This window comes from Corvus brachyrhynchos, unplaced genomic scaffold, assembly GCF_000691975.1.
Source record: "Corvus brachyrhynchos isolate BGI_N302 unplaced genomic scaffold, ASM69197v1 scaffold114, whole genome shotgun sequence".
Classification (NCBI taxonomy): domain Eukaryota; kingdom Metazoa; phylum Chordata; class Aves; order Passeriformes; family Corvidae; genus Corvus; species Corvus brachyrhynchos.
The window spans coordinates 2732193-2754903 of NW_008238337.1; the positions used below are offsets into that span (position 1 = coordinate 2732193).

Consider the following 22711-nt stretch of genomic DNA (forward strand, 5'->3'; position numbering starts at 1 on the left):
AATCATGCAGCACAAGTTCTGAGATTTATTTATTCTAATTAATCCAATAAATACTGAGGATTTAATTCCTTGTCTGGAGGTTGTTCTGTCAGTGTAAGTGTGTTGTCCTTGAAGATTTACGTTTGATGGGAGGGAAAGATTTATTAAGCTCTCACCCATTCACAGAGGAATAAATGGCCTTCCTGTCTTGAGGCTTTTTTTATGAACAACAACACTTGACTGTACTGTCTGCAAGTTGTTTTCCCCATATTCCCACTGTCTCTTGCCCTCTTCAGCCTCAGCCCATACAGTTATGACGAGGGCTGCCTGTCCAACAGCCAGGATCACATTCCCCTCGCTGCGCTCCCGCTGCTCGCCACGTCCTCCCCGCAGTACCAAGAAGCCGTGGCCACTGTCATTGTCAGAGCCAACCAGGCCTACAGTGAGTTCATCAAATCCCAGGAGGGCACCTCCTTCAATGGCCAGGTGAGCCAGGGGCTGCTCATGCCACAGCCAGAGGAAGAATAAATGAAGCAATTTCCTTCTGAAATTCTCTCTTTGCCTTCAGTGTCTCAGGAGGGTTGGAAGCATGGCAGTGTTGGGCTGCAATAAGGAAGTGTTGTGCTTTCCATTTCTTTCTTTCTGAGAGGGAGAGATTAGTGCTTGTGCACCGTCCTGAATCTTTGGGATTCAAAGCAAAGTCTGAGTTTGTGTTCAGAAATGAAGCTCCAAAGCATTGAAGTTAATCAGGTTTCAGTGTGACACACCTTGCCCGAGCAGGAATTCTGCCTTTGTTACTAAACATGGTCTCTTCCCCATTGCAAACCAAGGCTGTTTAAGCATTCCTGGCTTTAAAGGACCTTCAGCAGCTCGTGCTGGAGCTGTTGCACCCATGGGTTTATTTTTTGAGACTGTGCAGCTGCTGCACCCCATAAAGAGCATGACTGAGCCTCACACCTCTGAGCAAAGTGACTCCCCAGCCCCACGAGAGCAGAGACATTGGAGGAGCTGTCACACTGCACTGCTGTAGCGTGGTTTATCCATCCTGAGCTTCTTCCCAGCCAGCCCTCTCCTGCCCAGGCATCTTGGTGCTTTACTGTGCCTGTCTGCTCATACCTTTAGAGGCAGGACAGTGTTATCCCCTCGGGATACAAATGGGCAGAAGCTTTCCTGAGATAGCACGGATAGCTGGCAAGGGAGATCCAGCTTGGTTTCCTGAGTTAGCACCGGGATCAGAGCTCTGTGTTACTGTCCTGTCACTCCAGTTGGCTGGTAGGGACTGCCAGGACACCTGAGCTGTGTGAGAGAATGGGAGTCTGCAGGCAATGACAGATTTCATGGGCTGAACAGTTATGGGCATCCTGTTACTCCAGCTTGTCTGGCTGTAATCCAGCGCTCTGTCCAACCGTTAGTTCTGAACTGAAGTCAAGGGACTTTTTTTTAAATTTCTTTTTTATTTCTCCTCCTTCTCCTCCCCTGCTTCTGTTGCCTGTCTCAGGTCTGCTTGGTAGGGGACTGTGTTGGAGGGATCCTGGGATTTGATGCCTTATGCTACAGCAATCAGACCGTGTCCGAGAGCCAGAACAGCAGTCGGCGAGGGAGCGTTGTGAGCGTCCAGGTAATGCTGGCTCCCAGTTCCTCCATGGACCCTGTTTTTAGTAAGGATCTCCTGAAACAACAAAGACTATTCCTTATCAATGGCAGACATGTCTTAAGGTGCATATGGGTGTCAGTTTGGGTGTGTTTGCTCTAAACAGGGACGTTTCAGCCTCTGGTGTGAAGTGTGAGGGAGTGGTTGAGCCTGAGATTCTGTATTGGCCTCAACTGGATCTTGGGGTAAATGGGGAAAGGAGGATAGGAGGGAGGTGTTACAATGTGGGTGTATTCTTAATTCAGCTAAATCCATATACTTCAAATCCCAGGATACCGACCTTCTGTCTCCTGGAATAACAGTGAACAACAGCCACTGTTCCAGTGGCTCTAATCTGGAAGCCAGCAGACACCTCAGCAGGAGCAACATTGATATTCCTCGTAGCAACGGAGAAGATCCAAAGAAGCAGCTGCCACGAAAAAGGAGTGATTCATCCACCTATGAACTGGACACGATAAAGCAACATCAAGCCTTTCTTTCAAGGTAAGTTTTAAGATTTGGAAGGAACAGATCCAGCAGTGTCCTGGAGCTGAGGGTGGTGCATCTGTGGAACCTGAGTGTTGCTTTGTCATCCTGTGATAAGCAGGGTGGAGGAAAACAATTCAGATTAGAGGGTTATCGATTTCAGTGTGTTGTATATGCAAGTAAAATTAACAGCTTTCTTGCTGAGTGGTACTGAGAGAATCCAGCTTCTGTAAAGCATCAGTGTTGCAATGGCAAGAAGCCCTTTGAGCTGTCGTGTGACAGCCAAGGCAGTCAGGGAACTGCTTCTCTGCTGTGCTGCAAGTGTGGGATGGAGGTCAGAAAGCAAATGGAGAAATCGTGTAAGGGAACTCGCTGAAGCAGAACTGGGAAGCCAGCATTGTTAATTTTAAAGCATCTCTGAAACCTGATCTTGAGTTATTCTGTCCCCTGCCAGGGCTGCTTCATTTCACCAAGGACACATCTCAAATTTGTTAGTCACTGCTGAAGCCCCCAGTATCACATTTTCAAGCTTTTTCAAATGGACTTTCAGAATGTGTCTGTTAACAGCAGTCTGTCCATGGCCACTGGTCATTCAGGGATTATTTCTGTAAATCCAGAGGATTTTTCTGGCTGAATCATCTTCTTCAGCCTCTGGAACTGGACAGCCCAGACGTTTTTCTCCTGCAGGCCTGGAGGAACTGCAGTAAATATGTTCTTAATCCCTCTTCCCTCATGTCCCAGGAAGTGGGGAGCGGTGTCCCCCACAGCAAACCCCATTACCTGCATTGCAGCTGCATCCAAGGCTGCTCCTTTTGCCCTGTGCTGAGCTGAAGGCTTCTCCTGCATTTCTTCCCCTCCATCACTACTTGGAGTCATTTCTTCAGCACAGGGACTTCTGTTGTCCTGCCACATCGGGGTCCTTTTGTAAATGATTTATAGGAGAGAGAAGGTGTCGAAGTGAATGTTGTTGGTGCACAGAGATAGGGTATTCAGAAAGACAGCTGCATTTACAAAATCCACGATAAGGTTCTTGGCTATTTCCAGCAGGTTAATAAAAGGCAATCAGGCTCTTGTTTTTGCCTCCTCAAAACAGTCTCCTGCATCACAGGAGAAAATATGAGTCGTGCAAAAATGTGCTCATTCTTCTCCTCGTTATTGACCTCAGGGGCACAGACTCAGTTAAGGAAACCGGGCTGGCATCTTGATGCATTTTTACACCTATTTTAGAATAAGTGCTGGGCCTGATGGGGATAATGGATTGCTCAGTTTGTTGTTCCAAATAGCTTTGTGCTGATCCTTCCTGTTCCATCTCTGAAGGGCTGTGCCTGCACCCAACATGCAGCACTTGTGGGTCCCTGGCAAGAATTGTCAGCATTCAGTGGGGTGACAGATTGGTGCATCTTTACTTCTTAAGAGTTTTATGTGTTTTTAAATGTCCCTTTAGAACTTGGGTTAAAAATGTCTGGCTCTTCCCAGAACTCAAGACCAGGATTCCCTCAGGGAAAGGGGCAGGTTGAAGCTGCAGTAGCAGCTCTCTCTGCATGTCTCTCACTCAGCTCTGTGGTGCAGGGGAGGCTGAGGAGCAGGGATTCACTCGTTCCCTCCTGTATGTCAGCAGGACGTCGCTCCCACGCCCATCCCTGGACCTTGTTCTCCCAGCCAGCACCAGCAGAATGCCCTGTTGGCCTCTGCCACCAAGGAATGATTTTTTCCCATGCAAAAACCAAGCCCTAGTGTGACGTGGCTTCGAGCAGGAGGTTGGCAGAACAGAGCCAAGTTTTCCTCCTGGGCTCGGCAGACGGGCAGCCTGGCAAACAGGGACCTTTCTGTCCGTGCCCACTGCAGATTTCAGCCTGTGCCAAAGACACTCATTTTTATTCATGTATCAGACCTACCCACTTCTCTGGGATAATGCCCAGCAAGCCAGAGCAGCATCTGGAGATTACAATCACACATTTATTTTTAAATTCAGTCCTTCTGCACAACTACATTATTTCTGGCTGTGCTGTACTTGTATTATTGTAAATGAGTTGATTTGCTTCAGAAATCCATAAGCTCTTGTTTAATTAATGCACACAGTACATCTGCTGCTTTTTAAAGGGAGAACAGGGCACTGTAGGTTGCTTGGAGCATGATGGATCCAGAGTTCCCCTTGGCTCTCATTTCTTTTGTTGCTGAAAAGACGATACCAAGTTCCCGGCAAAAGGAGAGAAGCTGCCGAAATTGCTCAGTGCTGTGCCTGCTCTGCTTCTTCCCTTCCCCACGAAGAGATGCTGTGGGAAGCTGTATGGAATACACCAAAACCCCCTGCACCCATCCTGCTGTCGGGATAGCTTTTCCTCTGGTGCCTTTGTTGGAATCCCGTCGCTGTCACCCTCCCTTCAGCAAAGCTGAGCGTGTCCTAAATGACTTTGCATTCCTCACACACAGCAAACTTGATGCATTTCATCTTGTTAGCTAAAGCAATTGTAGCTCCACCGAAGGTGGCTTGTTCTCAGATGTGTTTCAGGGCTCTGCAGCTCAGCACTGTGATCTCAGGCAGGCTCGTTTGCATCACAGGAACAGGAACAGGCTCGTTTTAGCTGTCACTGCTGTAACCTCCCGTTCCTCCTGCATTTGACACCACTGTTTTGACTCCCCGTGATGTGTGTGTGTCTGGCATAAGTAACTTATCATTCCCTGGCTGGGAACCGGGAGAGCAGAGCCGTGCATGTGCGTGTGTGCAGCTCCAGAGGGAACATGACAGCGCAGCAGGAGCAGGCGGAGGTTTAGCATCCTTTGGGAATGGTGTTCAGCAGAGGAGCTGTCTCTGGCATGATGTGTTATTTGCTGTGGCAGGAAGGCAAAGTCTGCGTGAAGCCCGGTTTTCTTCCCCAAAAGTGTGAGCGTTTGCAGCTGCTCCTGGGCTGAGTGGCTGTGTCTTGAGGGGTCTGTGAGCAACTGCTCTGGTGCTGAGGATGGTGGGGAAGAACAGCCCTGTTTTGGGATCACAGCAGTGCTGGAGTGTTGGTGCCCTCAGAAGTGGCCATGATGAGCCAGAGCTGTTGCACATGAGGATGTGACAAGTGCTGGTCACCACCCAGGGTTTTGTTTTGGGGCCACAGAGCTGGCAGGAGACTGTTGGATTTGCGTCATTCCCAACTCCAGGCCAGTAAATTCTTTATCCAACCCAACTCTTACGGGATCCATTTCTCCTACATGTTTTATAGAACCTGTTCTGATGCTTTTTAAAGTGTTTGCAAACACCCTCTTAAAGGCACTGCTGGTACTGCCTTCAACTCTCTGCTTCTAATTATAATGAGACAACCCACTACAGCTGCCACTGGAATCTGTACAGCCTGGAGAGCAAAGGAATTTGCAGCTTCGTGCTTTTGGGTGGGAACAGAAGCATCCCAGAAAGCCTTTTGTGAACCAGGTTATCAGTGTTACACATCTGTCATTTTGCATTCCCAGATCTAGACTGTAAAGAAGCAACTCTCTCTAACGTGGGGGTGGATTCCCAGCATTTTCACCTAAGTGTTCCTGCTGCTGCTTCTTCAATGTCCAAGGAAAATGTGAATTTAAATCTCTGTGTTAAACCTGTGCATTGCCCAGCCTGCACTACACAGAGATGGAATTTTGCAAACATTTTTTCCACCACAGAGGTGGAATCTGTCGAACAGATTTGGCACCTGAGAGAGGGAGGAAAAGCTGGACACGTTTGATACAGTAGCAGCAACCAAAATTTTAACTCCTTAAAGAAAAAGCATTTTGAGGAGATGGTGTGTAAATGAACTCACTTGAAGCTTGCATTTGTACATCTAAATTATGCCAGTGCAATGGGGTCATTGTGGGTTGATTAGCACAGTTCCTTCACTGAAGAGATAGAAATTATATCCGCTGTCAATCATTAATCCAGGCTTTAATTATGAAAACACAGAATAAAATTCTGACTTTATTTTCTGTTCTTCTCCCAGTTTACATTCTAGTGTCCTGAGAAACGACCCCACATCCAGGCGATCCAGCAGCTCCACAATGTTGGATGGAGGAAATATTGGGAAGTTTGACTTTGAGATCACCGACTTCTTCCTCTTTGGTTCTCCCTTGGGTCTGGTGCTTGCACTGCGGAAAACTGTAATTCCAGCTCTTGACAGTAAGTCCTGATGCAGACTGCTCCCTTGGTGGGTGGTGTAAGCACCTCCTGCTGCAATTGCAGGAATCTGGTTAAAGCCAAACATTTCTGTATCATATTTATTGCACCGTAAAGAAGCAGATCTCTGTGTGCTCTATGCACCACCGATTACATGATTTCCAAACATGAAAAGTACTGGATAATTCTTGAGTCTGTAAACATTGTAATAACTTGTTTCAGTTGACTGAACTGGGAGATGAGGGAGATGATAAATCCTTTGCAATTTTGTAACCCGACAGTTGTCCTTTTCAGAGACAAATATTTACTATATTCTAACAAGTAATATTTTGAGACTTGAGGGATTTTTTTTCTTTGTCTTTTTAGTCTTTCAGCTCAGACCAGCTTGTCAGCAGGTCTATAACCTGTTCCACCCTGCAGACCCATCTGCTTCACGCCTCGAGCCTCTTTTGGAGAGGAAGTTTTACCTTTTGCCCCCCTTCAGTATTCCCCGGTACCAGAGGTTCCCGCTGGGCGATGGCAACTCTGCTGTTTTGGGTAAGTCCCTCTGGATCCACATTAGCTGTTTAAGGGGTTACAGCCACATTTTACATGAAGTTATCCACACAGTTGGGAATGGTGAGAAAGAGGATTGGCCCTGCAGCATTAGCCTTGCTCCTGATTTACCAGAAAAGGAATTTTCTTCCAATGAAATCAGTGCCTTGTGTCCCATGTGCCCTTTGTTTGTCACACAAGGGCCTCCAGCTGCTGAGGGTCATCAGGTGGTGACCTCTCTGTAAAGGCCTCTGTTCTACACCCAGGCTGGTGCTTGTGATTGAGAGTGAATGAAACACAACTGAGTTGGCAGAATTTAGGACTTGGAAGGCCAGTGAAGACTGGAAGGAGCAGAGTCTACAGTGAGATGATGAGATGATTTACTTGTTTGCATCCTGTTTGTCTTAATATTTGAATCATGCAGGGCTAAATGAAGAAGACTGTATATCTAGAGCTGGATAATTCTGGTGATCTTCTAAATAATTTTAAAGTTGAAAATCCAAAGAAATGGTCTTATATGTATCAGTGCCTTTAAAGATTGTAATTGCTCAGTCTAGAAGTCTGATTTGTTAAATGGGCACAAACTAAACCCCATGTTTAATGAAGTGAATAAAATGCTTTCTGCAGGCCCCACTCACTTGTCAAATTTAGCCAAGATCTTGCTGCAACACTTTTAAAAATGGATCCACCCACAACTGCATTTGTACCCAGGCCAGTTACAACAGCTCAGGGAATCTATAGCAACTTGAAAAGCAATTTGCTTTTTGGGTGTATTCTAGGTATCAGCTGCAAGGGGCTTATTACAAAAACATGACAGCTAAACATCTTACCTTCTTTTTCTTAAATACATCCCAAAGCCCCTGTTCTCACTGAACCCAGAGGTAGGGGCCCCATTGATACTAAACCTGTGCTCTGGTTATCAATATTAGAGCCTCCCTGGACCTCTGAGTTGGCTGTATTTGGAGAGACACTTGCTATGCAGTGAAGTTAAATGGCAATTAGCTCTTCTATGAGAAGGGCAGAGTGATTGCAAAACCTCCAGGTCTGAGCCTTGTTATTTTAAGAGATACTGCTCTGCCTTGATGAATAAAACTGACAAAAACCAGCTTTAAATTCTCTTTTCCTGTAAGACAAAGCCTCTTCATTTTCTTATCAGAAAGTAACAGGCCATTCCTTTCCATTAGAGTCAGTGTTGCGATGGACACACTACCCAGAAGGACTAACCATGATTCACCAAGCTGCTCCTGAAGTTAGTGTTCACTGGAGGGCACTCCAGAAAAGTTAATTGCTGCTATAATTAAGCTGTGTGTTCTGCTGATCATGTAAAATCCAGGTGCTCAATTATAATTGGTTCTGTACAAAACCTTGTGTCACACTGCTTGTGCACATCTCCTCATGCACATAGCTTTTTTGGGAGTTCACAATTCAGAAAGCCTCTCAGGCTGTTTTTTCCCCCATTTTCCCATCTGTACTAAATGCTGGTCCCTGTTTCATTTCAGTGAACTTGCAGAGTAAAATCAAACTCACATCCCTGCGTACTCCTGTGCTTTGCACTGTGTAGGCTGTGAGTCTGATTCTTCCCTTACGGCATATTTTTTTCCACGCATAGTAAAAAAGATTTCTCTGGATCTGCTGTGTATTGATGGATTTGGCTTAGAAGGGGGTGAAGATGCCTCCCTTTTGTTGTTGAAATGCCATCGTTGTGTTCTCCTCTGCTCCCAGTTAATCTCTGATGTTGGTCTGTTTGGAAATCACCCCTGTTTTGTTTCTTTTACTCTATTTGAAGGTTGTCTGTTCATTGAAGACTCATAATTTAAGTGCTGGGGTGTAACTGTTTGTATGTTTAACACTTTGTGGCCGCATGTCTGTTGTTCTTTGTCCTTCTGTTATGTTTTTTTTTTCCCCATCTGCTTCTAGTTGAGACAATCCAGAACAATCCCATCCTCCTCATGGAAAGTAGCCCTCTGGGTGCTCTCCAGCACCAGGACAGCTTCATGGAAACAAGTATCCCTGTTCCCGTACTGAATTGGCAAGATGTTTCCAATAAAAGTGCTGGTTGTGCTGAGTGTGTGTAATCTACACTTTTGTATTGTCTGTGGTGTTGGGTTCTTGGGGTCCTTTTTTGGAGATCACACTGTTGCCTCCTGGAGTTGAAATCTTCGTGCTGTGTCTCAGGCTGTGCCACACGGAATAACCACTGGGGATCACGCCTGGATCTGGGAGAGCCACTTTGGACACAAGGGCTTGGGATTATAAACTCTGTCCCATTCTGGTGTTGATGCTGGAAGGGGAGCTGCTGCCATGCACGGACTGGTTTCCTCTGTGGTGCCTGTGCTGCTGGAAAGAGGCTTTGGCAGAGACAGTCCCAGGTGACCCTGCTCATGTGGTGCTCACCAAGGGCAGGATCCCTCAGGAAAGGGTGTCCTGCAGTGTGCAGCTCCCCAGCAGCCACAAGCCACCGTGCCCAGAAGCCCAGTTGATGTCCATGTCACACCAGATTTTGTCCCTTTGAGTATTTCACGTTTGGACACTCCTCGTGGCTCTGCTGAACACAGCACTGAGGCTTTCAGACCCCAGGGTGGCTCTGCGTGTTGGTTATTTTAAATCAATTTCTCATCTCCTGCCTTAAAAGCAAAGTTTGATGCATTTGTTTTGCCTTATTTTCCATCATCAGTGCTGCATGGCCTCATTTATTCTGATTGTGGCTGGTGCTACATCTGCAATTTTGATGAGACTTGCCTTTGTTTTGGTTTTTTTCCTTCCCTGCGTGTCTCACTTGCCCGTTCTCATTCCTTTCTTGGTGTTTTGCATTGAGAGCCGGGTTCTGCTGCCCTGTTTGTCTTTAACAAGCTGACCCTCACTGTCCCTGAGCAGTTTGGGCTGTTATGTGGTCATACAGCACAGCAACATTGCTGAGTTTTCCAGGTGGTCTCTCCCTCTGTCTCCTGAAGGTGGAGAGGATTTTTAGGTGTGCAGTTGCCGTGCTGCCTGTGCTGTGAGGTTCTGTGACAGAGCAGAGGGAAAGGATCTGGTACTATTGGTTGATTGCTTTGGAGGTCCCTGATGAAATGCCATTTCACTGTGAGCTGATACTGCCTGTGGTCAGGACAGAGCTTGCAGAAGCATCCCTTTCCCAGGGCAGGGGGTTGGAATTAGATGGTCTTTAAGGTCTCTTCCAACCCAAAACATTACAGGATTCTATGATTCTCTGTTTTTCACATTGTGGGTTAAGAGCACAGCATGTCCAAGCAATTCTTGATGTGAGTGTAGCAAGTGCTGAATCCCAGTTCAGCCACTGGACTGCAGGAGATTTCCAAACTCACAAGAACTCGTGGACAACAGAAATCTGTTGCTCTTGATCTCAGGGCAGTGACTGCAGAGTGCCCAGCACTGACCAGTGACTCCAGTGCAAGCAGGGCCTGGCCTGTGCTGAGCAGCTGGCTGGCTTTTCTGTATTTTTCAGTCTTTCTGTTTTTATTGAACCGTGCATATTTTTTGATTGCTTTCAGTACTTCCCGCTTTGGTGCAATAGCTCAGCCCCCAAATAGCACATCTCAAAATCTGTCATTCACGTACCCCAAGGACTTGCCTGAGAGGATGGCTCAGGGCTGTTCCCTTATAAGAACGCTGAGAAATGAGTCTGTAAGCGAGAGAGCACAGTATCAAAATGAATATTAAAGATTCTTAGGTAGGCCAAAACCAAAAGTTTTTTGGCTTCCCACATCCACTCCCCTGGAAGTGCAGTTAAATCTTGGGTCGTGGCATGGGTTGTGCCCTGTGGATGTGGTTCCAGCAGGTGCTTTGCTGGGAGGGTGCTCAGGGCACTGCTCCAGCCAGGCTCCTCTTCCTCGCTCGGGTGCAGTGGCCCTGAGTCAGCCCTGAGTCACAGTACAAAGTGCAGTAAACAAGGGCACCTCTGTCCCCGTGGCTGTCAGGACCTGAGCTGTGGCTGGGGATGCACCTCTGCAGTGCAGGAGACTTCCCATGCTCCCATTAGGAGCACCTGGCTGCAGGTGCTGGGGTCAGTCTGTGCCAGCGTGGCAGCATCTGTGACATCCCATCCTGGTCACTGCACTCCCCAAAAAAGCCCCCTTGGTTTCAAAACTGCTGCACAAGGGAGGTGGTGCAGAGAATCCATGAATTCAGGAAATAATGCTGTTAGGTTTGTGGGTTCTTCCTCCAAGTCAGGTCTCAGGATTTTCTTTGGAAGTGAGAATCCATGAATTCAGGAAATATGCTGTTAGGTTTGTGGGTTCTTTCTCCAAGTCAGGTCTCAGGATTTTCTTTGGAAGTTGCTGTCACTGCAGCTTTGGTGTGGAGGAAGCTTTTCTGAGGGGGTTGTAATGCATAAAACAGGTTTTTCTCCACATTTCCTGCCCTGCCTTTTCCTGGCCTTCGTTTTTCTTAGGAACTGCCCTTTCTCAGGGACAGAGGGTGTGTAGCCTGGGGAAAGGGAAAAGCACAAGAGCAACCTGAGTGGGCAGGAGCAGGGGAGCGCTGCTGTCGGGTGGCACCTCATCCCCTGCAGAGCAGAGTCCTGCCCCCAATGCAGGCAGTGCTGAACTGCACAGTTCAGTGATGCTAAAACACCTCCAGCTTTAACAGGAGTGGGAATTGTTCCTCTGATGGCACCAGAATGGGGCTGGAAGGGCTGTTGAGGTTGGGTGCATTTGCTGCGAATTCTTTGTATTCCAAAATCCCTGGTCCCAGAAAAACAAGATTGGCTAAAAAACAGGAAGCCCAAAATCCCACTGTTTCTTCCTTTATTCACTTTCTGAGTTCTCAGAAAGGAGTTGAAGTTCAGGCAGAGCTGAATGAAGATGGGCTAATGGAGTCAAAGCCATGACCACCCCAGGCAGGACCATGCTGGGCCCAGCCTTTTCTCCTGAACTTGTCTTCCTAATTCAAGCCACAGGTGCTTTAGGTTAAGGGATTGGAAGGAAGTTCAGGTTTCTCTGGTGGTTAAACCTGAATCTGGCGTTTTTCCTGACACAGACAAAGCCAAACCTCTCCTTGCATCTGAGGGGGATTCAGGGAAGCTGATGGTCATCACCTGTGTTGGGGCACTCATTTGGCAACACAAGAGCAGGAGCACAGGAGGCTCTCACAGGCAAGAGAACAGAGAGGGAGGGATGACCAGAGAAGAGAGGGTTGTTCAGGTCCTCCAGCAAAGGGAATGAGACCCTTTACCCTTGAGACCTTAGTGGGGTTCAGTGCAGCTCCTGTTCTCCACTTGGATTGTCTCTTCTTGCTTATGCTGGTGCGTTGTACAGTCAGAAAACAGCACTGGCCTGGTGGGACTGGCTGGGTTGTGGATCCTGGTCACAGCCTTGACAGCCAGCAGCTTGAAGCAAGGCAGAAAGAGGGGGAAAGTGCTGAGAAAGTGATGCTGCTAATGGCCTTTGAGGCACAACGTGGGCTGCGTGTGCAGCTCATCATCAGGTCAGGCTCCTGCTAAGGCTCAGATCTCACAGTCCACAAAGCTTTTACACAGAGCAGCTTGTGGCCTGATTTTCCCTGCAGAGAACAGAACTCTTTTACTGACACTTAGCCACACATTTTTTTGCTTCATACATTCCCTCTCCCTCGGCTGCAGCAGGATTTGTGTGGGCACAGACGCTGCTGCTGCGAACGGAGAGATCGGAGGGAGGAAATCAGTAGCCCCAAGCAAAAAAAGATTGATATTAAAAGAACCCAGTGGCTAAAACAATGCCCTGTGTCAGCCATGTGCCAGGATTAAATCCAGGGATATCTAAACAGGCTGGAATAGGTGGAGGATGTTGGTGTGTGGGAGTAATGTGCTCATGTTCTTTCTGGTATCTCCTGTCTGATACCTGGGAATAAATTCAGGTGCTGCTCCTCAAGTGCAGCAGAGATGGGCAACCATAAAACCATAATGAATTGCTTTGCTTTTGCATGTTAATGCCACACTGGTGCTGCCTGCTGTGAGCACCTGGTGTTGGCATTACAAACCTCTGCCCTGCAGGAGCTTGGGATATCCCACTTAATTCGGCCTCACAGCATCCACAGAGGGGTGGATGCTCTTAGCCCTGTTACAGAGAGAGAACTGAAATGCAGAGATTTTAGTGTGACTTTCAGCATCTCTCATTTTGCCACTCCTGAGTGTTTGAGGTCCTTTTGCCTCCCATCCGTATATAAGGTCTGTGTGAGCATGATTTTAAACCCTCCTTTCTGTATTCATGTACTAAGGGGTTTGGCCTAACTTGGGAAACCTCAGGTTGGGATTTAAAAATCCAGACCTGCATGCTGTACCAAAAAAACTCTGTTTTCTTAGAGCCTGAGTGCTCCCTGATCTGCTGACTCCAGTGGGAGATACAAGTGCTCAGCACCAGACTCCCTTCAGTAGCCCTTTCTCCAGATTAACGAGTGTTGGCTGTATCCTTCAGCAGTAAAATACAAGTCCAAATTTAGTCCCTGCCAGGCATGAAGATGTTTTCTTGATTTTTGTTTTTTAATAATGCTTCTATCTTGGAGACATTAATTTAAATTTCAATATCTCAAGAAAACAAATACCCCCTTTCTAAGGTTGTTTTTTTGTTGTTTTCCTTAGCTTGGTTATTTTGTCTCAATGTGAATATATAAAATTGTGTATATTCACATCTGTATGTATGACACATGCTTGTTATTGCTGCTTGAATAAGTCTGCCTGGGTTTTTCTTTGGATCTGGCTTTTGAGCTACTTACTTTGCTTCTCTCAATCAAAGACTGCTCCTCCAGCCACATGTCTCTGCCTGCTGTGCTGTGTGCTTTCTTTTCAAACCAGAGCTCCAATGAAATGTGGGGTGTTTTTGTTTCATTCCAATCAATTCTGAAAGGTTTTTGCACCTTCCAGCTTTGTTTGCTTCCTTCCTCTCCCCCGAGTTCATCTTGCCCAGCCTCTGTCTGTTGGTCTAATATTTTGATTTCCCTGTTTCAACTTTGTAGCAGATGTTGTTCAGTCTCATGGTGCCGTCTTCATGGAAAACGCGTCCCTGTCCACCCCCATTTCAGCCCCTCAGTTCAGGGGCTTCCGGAGAGCCAGTGAGATCAGCATTGCCAGCCAGGTCTCAGGAATGGCAGACAGTTACACTGCTTCCAACATAGCCAACAGTAAGTGTTGCACCCCTCCGAGGCTCCGCTCTCAGACCTCGCTTCGGGCCGAGCAGCTTCTGTCCATCCGTCTGTCCGGGGGGTGCTTCCCATCCATAACCAAAAGCTTGGGATTATTGCGCCTTCGCCCGGTTCTGCCACAGTCAGTGCCCTGTGTTATCATATCCCCTGCAAGAACAGGTGATGTATTTGATGGCTACGCAGGAACCACGGCTGTGTTGTGCATGTTGGACCTTGCTGGTGATAAATTGTTAAAAAAAGATAATAATTGCTAACTCTGAGCACCATTTGGCTGTTGCGTGTGGTGAGGGTTAATCCAGAGGGATGCTTCTGTGCTGCCATGGTAAGTCATGCAGAACTGGTCGGGATCAGCACTTGATACCAGATGGGTAATGCAGGATGTGGCTTGAGGCAGATCCCTCAAATGTGGCCCACAAAAACAGGGATGAGTAAGCCCCTCTGTAACGCTGAAAGGCAAGGACAGGTTGGTTCAGAACAGAACATTTATTACTTTGCATTAGAAATTCAGCTCTTCTGCAGCCTGCAGGGCAGCTCCCAGTCAGTTATGACCCATTTCCCGGAGCAGAATGAGGAATAAAAGGGATTTTTTATTTATTATTTTTCCCAAGACCTGTGTAACTTCCTAACTAATACAGTGGAGAAGAACAGACTTTGTTAATGGCTCAGCCCCTTCTTTGTTTCAGCTGAGGTATGAGATGAACACTTTGTGTCCTCATGGACCTCTGATAACTCAGACCAAAAAAAGGCTGAAAACTCAAAAACCAAAAAACCAGCCAACCAACCAAAAATGCATACGAGAAAATCTTCAGCCCAAACTCTATTCCCAGAAGGTGTCAAAAATTTAGAGATACCTTCCTGGCATGAGCTGTGAATTACTCCCTCCGTAATTAATTGCTGAGGTTAATAATGCTCCTGGAGGCAGGTATGAGTTGTTGAAGGTCTGTGGGTGCTGCTCAGGGGCTGCTGTAACCTGCTGCCCTGTTTGAGGCAACACTCAGCAGCAGGACTAAAATACCTTCTCTGACAAACAAGGCTTTCCTGCTCCAAGTGCATCCGAGAGCCGACACCGCACTCCCCACGTGCGTCCTTTTACTTGTCCTGACATCTTGCCAAGCACTGCTAAACAGGAATCTGCTTGGGAAGCAGCTCCTGGGGGAGAAGGTGCTTGTTTTGTGCTGCTTTCCCACCCACGGGGAGCTGCTGGGCTGGCATACAGTGGTGATCTGTGGGGAGGTGTTTTTGCCAGGGTGATGCCCCAAGGCCAGTGTGTCCTACGGAGAGATCTTGTTCTGAGCTGCACCAGGGTAAGGTCACACAACACTGACCTCTGGTTTCGCCATGCTCTCCCCCCTTGTGCAACTTCTGCTTTGTGTCATTTATTCCTCCACATGGCCATCAAAGTCTGATCCTGAGATCAGGGAGGAAGAGTCCCCGTGTGCTGGCTGCCTCATGGCTGTCCTGGCTCCTTCCCTCAACTCCGAGTGTCCTCAGAGCTCTGGCTCTGCCTTTGCAGCTCTTGGTCTCAAGCTCATTGGTGCACTGGTAACGTGGAGCTGTGGCATTGAGGGTTGGATGTGATCCATGCTTATCCCCAGGGAGAGCTGGAGGAAGGTTGGAGGGGCACTGCAAAACCATGGCTCACTCCCAGGAGCCTCCCTAGGGTGCAGCTCCCCTGGTACCGTGAGTTTGTGGAGAATGAAATCAGTGTGTGCCATAATAATGTGTGATTTCTGCTTTTTTTTTTTTTCCCACATTTTATTTTTCCTTTTAGAAACCAAACACCACCTTAATCATTGTAAGGGGTTTAGCCTTCTGTCCCAACTTGCCCTCCCTCATAAATCCCCTACCCAAACCTCATTCAGGAGGCGTAGGCAGCAAAAACACGAAATCCCTGCCAAGGGAAGGAAGCTCAAAGGGCCACGGAGCCGGGCTGCAGGCTGTGCTCTTCGGATACCAGACCTGGACATCAAGACAGGTATTCTGAAGAGATCCACTCCTATCAACCTCCTCTCTCATTTGATAGTCACAACAATCTCTGCGCTTTCACTGAGGCACTTGCAGTTTCTGATTGCATCTTAACAAGTATTTCTGTCACTTTGCCCTGAAGATCGATCATAACACCGCTAACAACTTGGCAGGAGCAGGAATTCTTCTGGGCAGAGCTGAGGGGACAACGCTTCTGCCTCCACTGCTGTCTTTTGAGCATGGAAGAGTCCATCCTGTCTGCTTCCTGTAAAGAATCTGAAATTACCCAAGCTGGGGACTGGACTTGCATGAGAAGTGAAAGGTTGGGACATGACCAGGAGCTGTCAGTTTGGAAGGCAGGGAATCAGAAGTGGCTGCGAGGCGGTGCCTGTGAGCTCTGGAAAAGCCATGTTGATCTGTCAAACCTTGCTCCTCCTTCCCATGGCTCTTCAGAAAAGCAGGGACTATCAGGATGAGGGTGGCCTGGCACTTGGCACAGCCAGGGCTGGGCTGTGGGGATGTGCTGAATCCATATCCCTCTGCACTTGCTGTGGTGGGAACTCTGTGCAGGTCTCTGGAAGGAGTTGGTGGATCCATCTTTTCAGTTCAGCATCTGTGCTCATCACCAGCCAGATTTCCCTTTGCAGAGGGGTGTGTTGGATTATACCTTAAACCTGGCAGCTTTCCTGGAAATCCTTAAAAAGGGAACATTGTCACAGAGACAAACCAAGCTTGAGGAAGCCCTTGTCAAAGCCCCAGCTTGCATCCTGCATGCAAACACAAGCAAAATTCTTCTGCTGCCCTCTTGATCTCCATCTTCTCTTTCCTTGGCTGCTTTTCTGGGCTGGAGTGCACAGGCATTGAGGAATCTTTGCTGCTGGGAAAGCAGCCCATGGCTTTGGGGTCTGAGGCTTCGGACTGAGACCTGCTCATGTCCAGGGATTGGGATGGGATGGGATGGGATGGGCACGTGGGCAGAGTTCAGGGCAGCTGAGGTGTGGGGGTGTCCTGGGGTGAAGGGTGGCTGTCAGACACTTGTGTGTGAGCTGTGGGCTCCCTGAGGGAGAAACCTGTCTGTTTTGTTTGTATCCCTGCCCCCCACAAAATCCCAGTGCATTTTTCAGTCCCCCATGCAATGAAGTCCCAATACTCCCAGATACTTGTCTTGTCCACCACAGAGGCTGTGCCCCTGGGAAGGCTGGGCTGCACATCTCGTTTGCCTGTAACTTTGTAGCCCAGCAGGGCAATAAGGATTTGTTGGGGACTGCCAGTCCTGTCAGGACATGCTGTATTCCCTGCCTTGTGGTGCCTTTTAGCATCCCATATGGATTCCCAGTATTCAGTCCTCTCTAGTGTGGCCAATACCTGGATGCAATTCCCTGGTGAAAGCTGAAGGAGTTGGAAGCAGGGCCAGAAACAGACAGAGCAAACCCATCCTTCCTCCCACAGCTCCAGGGAGATGCATTGCTGTCTTTATGTGTTGGGTCATTGCACAGGAGCCTTGAGCCCCTTCCCTGGGGTCTGGACTGACAGCCAGTTAACCTGCCCTCCAGTGCCTTCTTCTTTGCTTAAACAAGGGAGAGCTCACTGCTGGTGGCTGTGTGTTCCCCCCTTGGAGTGAGCAAACACCAAGCCCTGGGTCGGTTGTTCCCCTGGAGCAGCGGGACCAGCCAGGGAGCAGCCTCCTGGCATACCTGGAGCGAGGAGCCAGAGCCCTGAAATGCCCTTTGTGAACCCCCTTTGTCTGAATGAGTGTTTTGCTTCTGTAGTTGCTGCCAAGTGGTGGGGAACCAAACGGATCGACTACGCGCTGTACTGCCCCGACGCCCTGACGGCTTTCCCGACAGTGGCTCTGCCTCACCTCTTCCACGCCAGCTACTGGGAGTCCACGGACGTTGTCTCCTTCCTGCTCAGACAGGTACAATCATCCTCTCTCCCTGATCTTCCTTGGGTTGAAAAATACTTGGGCTCTTTGTGTTTTCCAGTGCGCCTTCCGTAAGACTTGTTGGTGCACAGAGGTGAGAAAATACCCTTTGCCCCCACAGATCCATTTTCTTCCCCTTCCTTTTGCTTCTCACCTGTGGTGTTGGTGGAGCTGCACACATACAAACTTCCTGGATGTGCTGTTGTCACACCTGCTTGGTTTGGGGCTGGGTTTATCATCAGAGCAGGTTTCAGATGGGCTCACCAGGGATCCATGGAGAGAGCCCAGGGCAGTTTCCTATCAGATCATAGTGGCAAAGGTCAGTGGCACTTGTTTGAGGTGATCTGTGCTCTGTGTGTGCCAGCTTGGATCTCAAGTCTGAAACTGAAACTTCTCCAAGGACAAATAAAACCAGCACCGGATACAATAAAACCAAAGGAGAAGTTCTATATGTATTCAACACTAATTGATAGGCAGAATGCAGTTCTCTGTTTTGCCTTTCTAAGTTATTGTTGTCTCCTCTAGGAACTCATTGGGATTTAGTCCTTGTTCCTGCAGCACAAAGCAGTTTTGGGGCCAGGAGAATGGGGATTGCAGGTGTCTGGAGTCTAACACCTCAGGTTTTATCAACCTGTATTTGGCCTAAGATTCAAATTCACTGTCTAAAATGTGTTTTTCCCTAAAAGAAATATTTTCCCTTCAGTTCCTTGGGGATGAGGGGGAGTTATTTGCCTTACAAAATATGAACTCCCCAGGGAATGACACTTAGAGCATGGAGTTGGGAAAAACAAAACTCAGAGCAACTCTGTGGTTTGTGTTGCCCATTTCGGCGCCGGGTTTGCTTTGTGTTAGCTCAGCTGTTAAGCCCTCCCCATTCTCCTCCAGCCTCCTCTGCTGCAGCTCTCAATTATTTATGATTCTGTTGGCAAACTTTCTCTCAGTGTTATCTTCCAAATAGTGTGAGAACCATAAACAGCAGCGGTGGCAGCGCCGGTGGCAGCTGAGCAGTGGTGATAATCCAGTGAGAGCCTTCTCTTGCCGGGCTTTGTCCAGGCTCTGTGCCTGCACACTCCTGGCTGGATGGTCCCACATCAAACTCAGCCTAAAAGGGCCGGAAAGAAGAGAGAACTCTCATTGTGCCTGAGGGGGAACAGTCATGACAGTCTCATACACACAGTGTTCCACTTGGGAAATAGCCAGTTACTCAGGGTTCAGCCCAGACCTGGGTCTGTAGCACTGTGTGGTGTTTCAAACATTGCAGCTTGAGTACCTGGAGGTACCTCTCCATCCATTCTAAGCCTGCTGGTGGCTGCCTGGGTAGCCTGGCACCCCCTTGCCCAGTGCCTGTCTCTGTTCACTCCTCTTTGCCTTGAGACCAGGGTTTTTCTCATCTTCTGTCTTCTCGCTGACCTTCCCCAGCACCACACAACTGCTTCCCCTAATAAGGACTTGTTTCTAATGGCCTTCGAAAGTCATCTCTGGACAAAATGTAAAAAGAAGCTGTTGAATAGTTTTAGCCTCCAAAGATTAAATCTTGTTAAAACAAGCCCAAATAGGATTCCAAATACATTCCTGATTTTAATAATTTTCAGTAAAACTTGTTAGTTTGTTTACGTTGGATTTCCATGAGCTCCCGCCCCAGCAAGCTCATCCTCCCTGGGGTCCTTTTTCCATTTCCCTGGATGAAAACCAGCTTCAGCTCTGCAAAGAGAGCTGGCTCGTGTAAGCTGAGCTCAGCTGGAGAGCTGCTGACCTCACAGAATATGTTCAGGACCTTGTAAAAGAGCCCACATTTGGGGGGATTCTTAATTTTTTGGTCACTAAGGACTACTGCCAGTTTTGGAGTTCTGTGTGTAGGGTCACCTCCCAGTCCTGCAGTCCTGTGAGTCTTTGAGGTGTCTGTGAGGTGTCCCCCTAGCCTTTGGGTGTTAATTCTTCCTTTTCCATTCTAGAGCTTAAAAGCAACTTAGGTAGGATTTAACCCTCCTCTCTCTGTGTTCCTGCCTCCCATCCCAGTCCATGCCCTGGTGGCAGGCAGGAATTGCCCTCCAGAACTGGCTGGTTGGCAGTGACGTCCCACCAGCACAAAGTCCTGGAGCTCTGTCAGCCTCAGAGGCAAGGCCAGGATGGACAGACAGCCTGGGCTCTGCCTCACACATGGCCAAGCCAGATCCCTGTGTGCCTCCATGGGGGTCAAATCAGTGAGAGGAGCAAAAGCCATGGGACAAGAGTCGGGAACGTGTTTCAGAAGAATTAGAAATGAGCTGAAGGAACAGCGTCTGTCGGGCATGTGGCTGGTCAGAGCAGCTGGTGCTGGGTGCTGTGGAATGGGGGAATGCTCGCGTTCCCTTGCAGACTGTGGGAAGGGACTAAAGGATCCCCGGAGGAAGGACAGGTATCTTAGTGCAGAGCTCATCCTGCTGCGCTTGAGTCCGTTTTCTACCTCCTGACAATCCAAAAAACCTGCATCCCAGCCAGGATTAAGTCAGCGCTGGCCACAGGCTTTGCCAGTGCAGAAAAGGCCACTTGTCCTGTAAAACCTACAAACTGACAAGCCAAAAGCCCAGCAGCAAACTCAGGGGCCTCTCTCCAGGCATTGCCCTTCCTCACTGCTGGCTCAGGAGATGCAGAACAGCTGGGCAGGAGGGGGGAGGGTGCAAGTGGCTGATGCCTCGGTGGGATCTGTCCTCCTGCAGGTGATGAGACACGAGAACTCGAGCGTTCTGGAGCTGGATGGGAAGGAGGTGTCCGTCTTCACCCCCTCCAAGCCCCGTGAGAAGTGGCTCCGCAAGAGGACGAACGTGAAGCTCCGGGTAAGGGGGGTTTTGGGGCTGCACAAACTGCTCTGATTTGGGCTGCACAAACTGCTCTGAGGGCGGCCGGCGTGGGCACGGCACAGACAGAGGGATGTGTTGCATTGCTGGTCTGTTTGAATGGTTGTGTCCTACCTGGGTACTTGAAAAAGAGCAACCCAAAAGATGTGTGTCGGCAAGGTCTCCTCAGCCTTGAGTCTGTAAAACACAGGAAGTGTTGGCTGTGGGTCAGGGAACAAGTCAGAACAGAATGTCTTTCAAAGTCCAGTAGTACCAGTTCTCAGCTCAGTAAATGCCCTTTGCTCCCAGCAAAGTCTCCAGTTTCTGAGAGGGCAATTCTGTGCTAGAACTGAAACGATATCAGCAGATTTCTCTGGCAGCTGTGTGTATTTCCTCTTAATTCCACAGTGTGAGAGTTGATAGAGAGTATCGGAGTTGCACGTACAACCTGCCATGGAAATTGGCTCTCCAGGGCTCCAATCCACCCATCAGTTCAGGGCACAGAGACTCACCTCTGCCACGGGTCAAATTCTTTCCCAGAGCTGAGGGTGAAGTGGAGGGGGGGGAATGGCACAGAGAAACTCATGCTCCAATTTGTCTGGTTATATTTGGCATTTCCCTGTGAGGTTATCCATTGCTGCAAACTGTTTATTTTTTTTTCCTCCTCCCCTCTTGCCTTGTGCAGAACGTCACAGCCAACCACAGGATCAACGACACCATTGCTAACGAAGATGGGCCCCAGACCTTAACTGGGAGGTTCATGTATGGTCCACTAGACATGGTCACCCTCACAGGAGAGAAGGTACTGTGTGTGCTGGGGGGTTGTCACCATGTGGTGACAGTGGTGGGACAGAGTGACAGTGGTGGTGCTGATCAGTGCTCCCTTGGTCCCTGTTAGGGTTTGCTGCCCTTGTGTCCTGGCCAGGTTCTCCTGATCAGGCTCGTGGGTGCCTCCCACCAGGAACAGCATTTGTCACGGAGGTCTCACCACTGAGGCCAGGTTTAATTTCAGCCCCTGATGTTTGGGTGCTTCCCATGGATCAGCTCAGATCTGTGAAATGCAGAGGGTGGGAGCAGGACCAACCCTGCTGCCGTCCAAAGGGGCTCGTGTGGGATGTCCCCGTGCTCGGCCCGTCCTGCTGGGGGTGACGCAGCCTCGCTGTTGCCAGGTGGACATCCACATCATGACCCAGCCGCCGTCGGGGGAGTGGGTGTACTTCGACACGGAGATCAGCAACAGCAGTGGCAGGATTTCCTACGTGATCCCCGAGGAGCGACGCCTGGGCATTGGTGTCTACCCCGTCAAGATGGTGGTCAGGTGAGGGGCCTGGGGCTTGCAGGAGGAGAACAAGAGGAACTGGATGACTGCAGGTAGAACATGGTCCCTCCGGTGGGACAGCTCTGTTGTGGGGTGGGTTCAGAGCCTGGTTTGCCAGCAATAGGGGCAAAGCCATTTGTGCTCTGCAGCTGTAAAGGGAAAATCCACATTTTATTCTGGCTCCTGCATCACCACCAGCATGGGAATTGAGCTCCTGCTGCAGGAGCAGGTCTTCTGCATCACAGGGCCTCATGGCCATCTGCAAAACTGCACGACTGAGCATATTTTAAAGACCATAAACTTGTCCCTGAGGGACAGGACTTGGTACTCGTGATGATTCACAGCCCAGGGGCTCCAGCTCAGCTCCACTTGCTGGTGTTGGGCTCTGGGAGGGGGAGGAGGGGAGCATCTTCTTGGTGGTGAACCCAGCAGTGGTTTTTGGGGGTAACTTTTGAGTCTCTGCTGCCAAGTGCTAATCCATCTCCACTTGAACACAGAGACCCTCACACAGTGCCTGTTACTGCTCTAACTGAGGCTGGCATCACTGTTGGAGCCTTTGCGTCAGATGTGGGAGCTGCTTTGGGCCCGTGGTGCTCTGCAGGTTCTGGGGATGCCTCCTGGATATTTTGATGCCTCTAAGCACCTGCATCCCTTCCCTCAGGGGCGACCACACATTTGCTGACAGCTACATCACAGTGCTGCCGAAGGGGACGGAGTTTGTGGTGTTCAGCATCGACGGCTCCTTCGCAGCCAGCGTGGCCATCATGGGCAGCGACCCCAAAGACCGCGCCGGGGCCGTGGA

The 22711-nt window shown here is 49.0% G+C and overlaps 1 protein-coding gene across 5 annotated transcripts in view; it reads left to right on the forward strand.

Moving 5' to 3' along the window:
- Window positions 1-22711, forward strand: part of PITPNM2 (phosphatidylinositol transfer protein membrane associated 2) — a 107857-nt gene that overhangs the window by 83266 nt on the left and 1880 nt on the right. The window contains exons 11-23 of one of the 5 annotated variants that reach the window (XM_017734776.1): window positions 276-465; window positions 1478-1597; window positions 1902-2113; window positions 6052-6227; window positions 6591-6761; window positions 8676-8825; window positions 13704-13868; window positions 15661-15864; window positions 17624-17772; window positions 20475-20591; window positions 21277-21393; window positions 21761-21909; window positions 22571-22655. In XM_017734776.1, the coding sequence (XP_017590265.1) occupies window positions 276-465; window positions 1478-1597; window positions 1902-2113; window positions 6052-6227; window positions 6591-6761; window positions 8676-8825; window positions 13704-13868; window positions 15661-15864; window positions 17624-17772; window positions 20475-20591; window positions 21277-21393; window positions 21761-21909; window positions 22571-22655 (2005 nt within the window). The remainder of the gene's footprint in view (window positions 1-275; window positions 466-1477; window positions 1598-1901; window positions 2114-6051; window positions 6228-6590; window positions 6762-8675; window positions 8826-13703; window positions 13869-15660; window positions 15865-17623; window positions 17773-20474; window positions 20592-21276; window positions 21394-21760; window positions 21910-22570; window positions 22656-22711) is intronic. The other 4 variants (XM_017734778.1, XM_017734777.1, XM_017734779.1 and 1 more) reach the window with 4 other exon arrangements.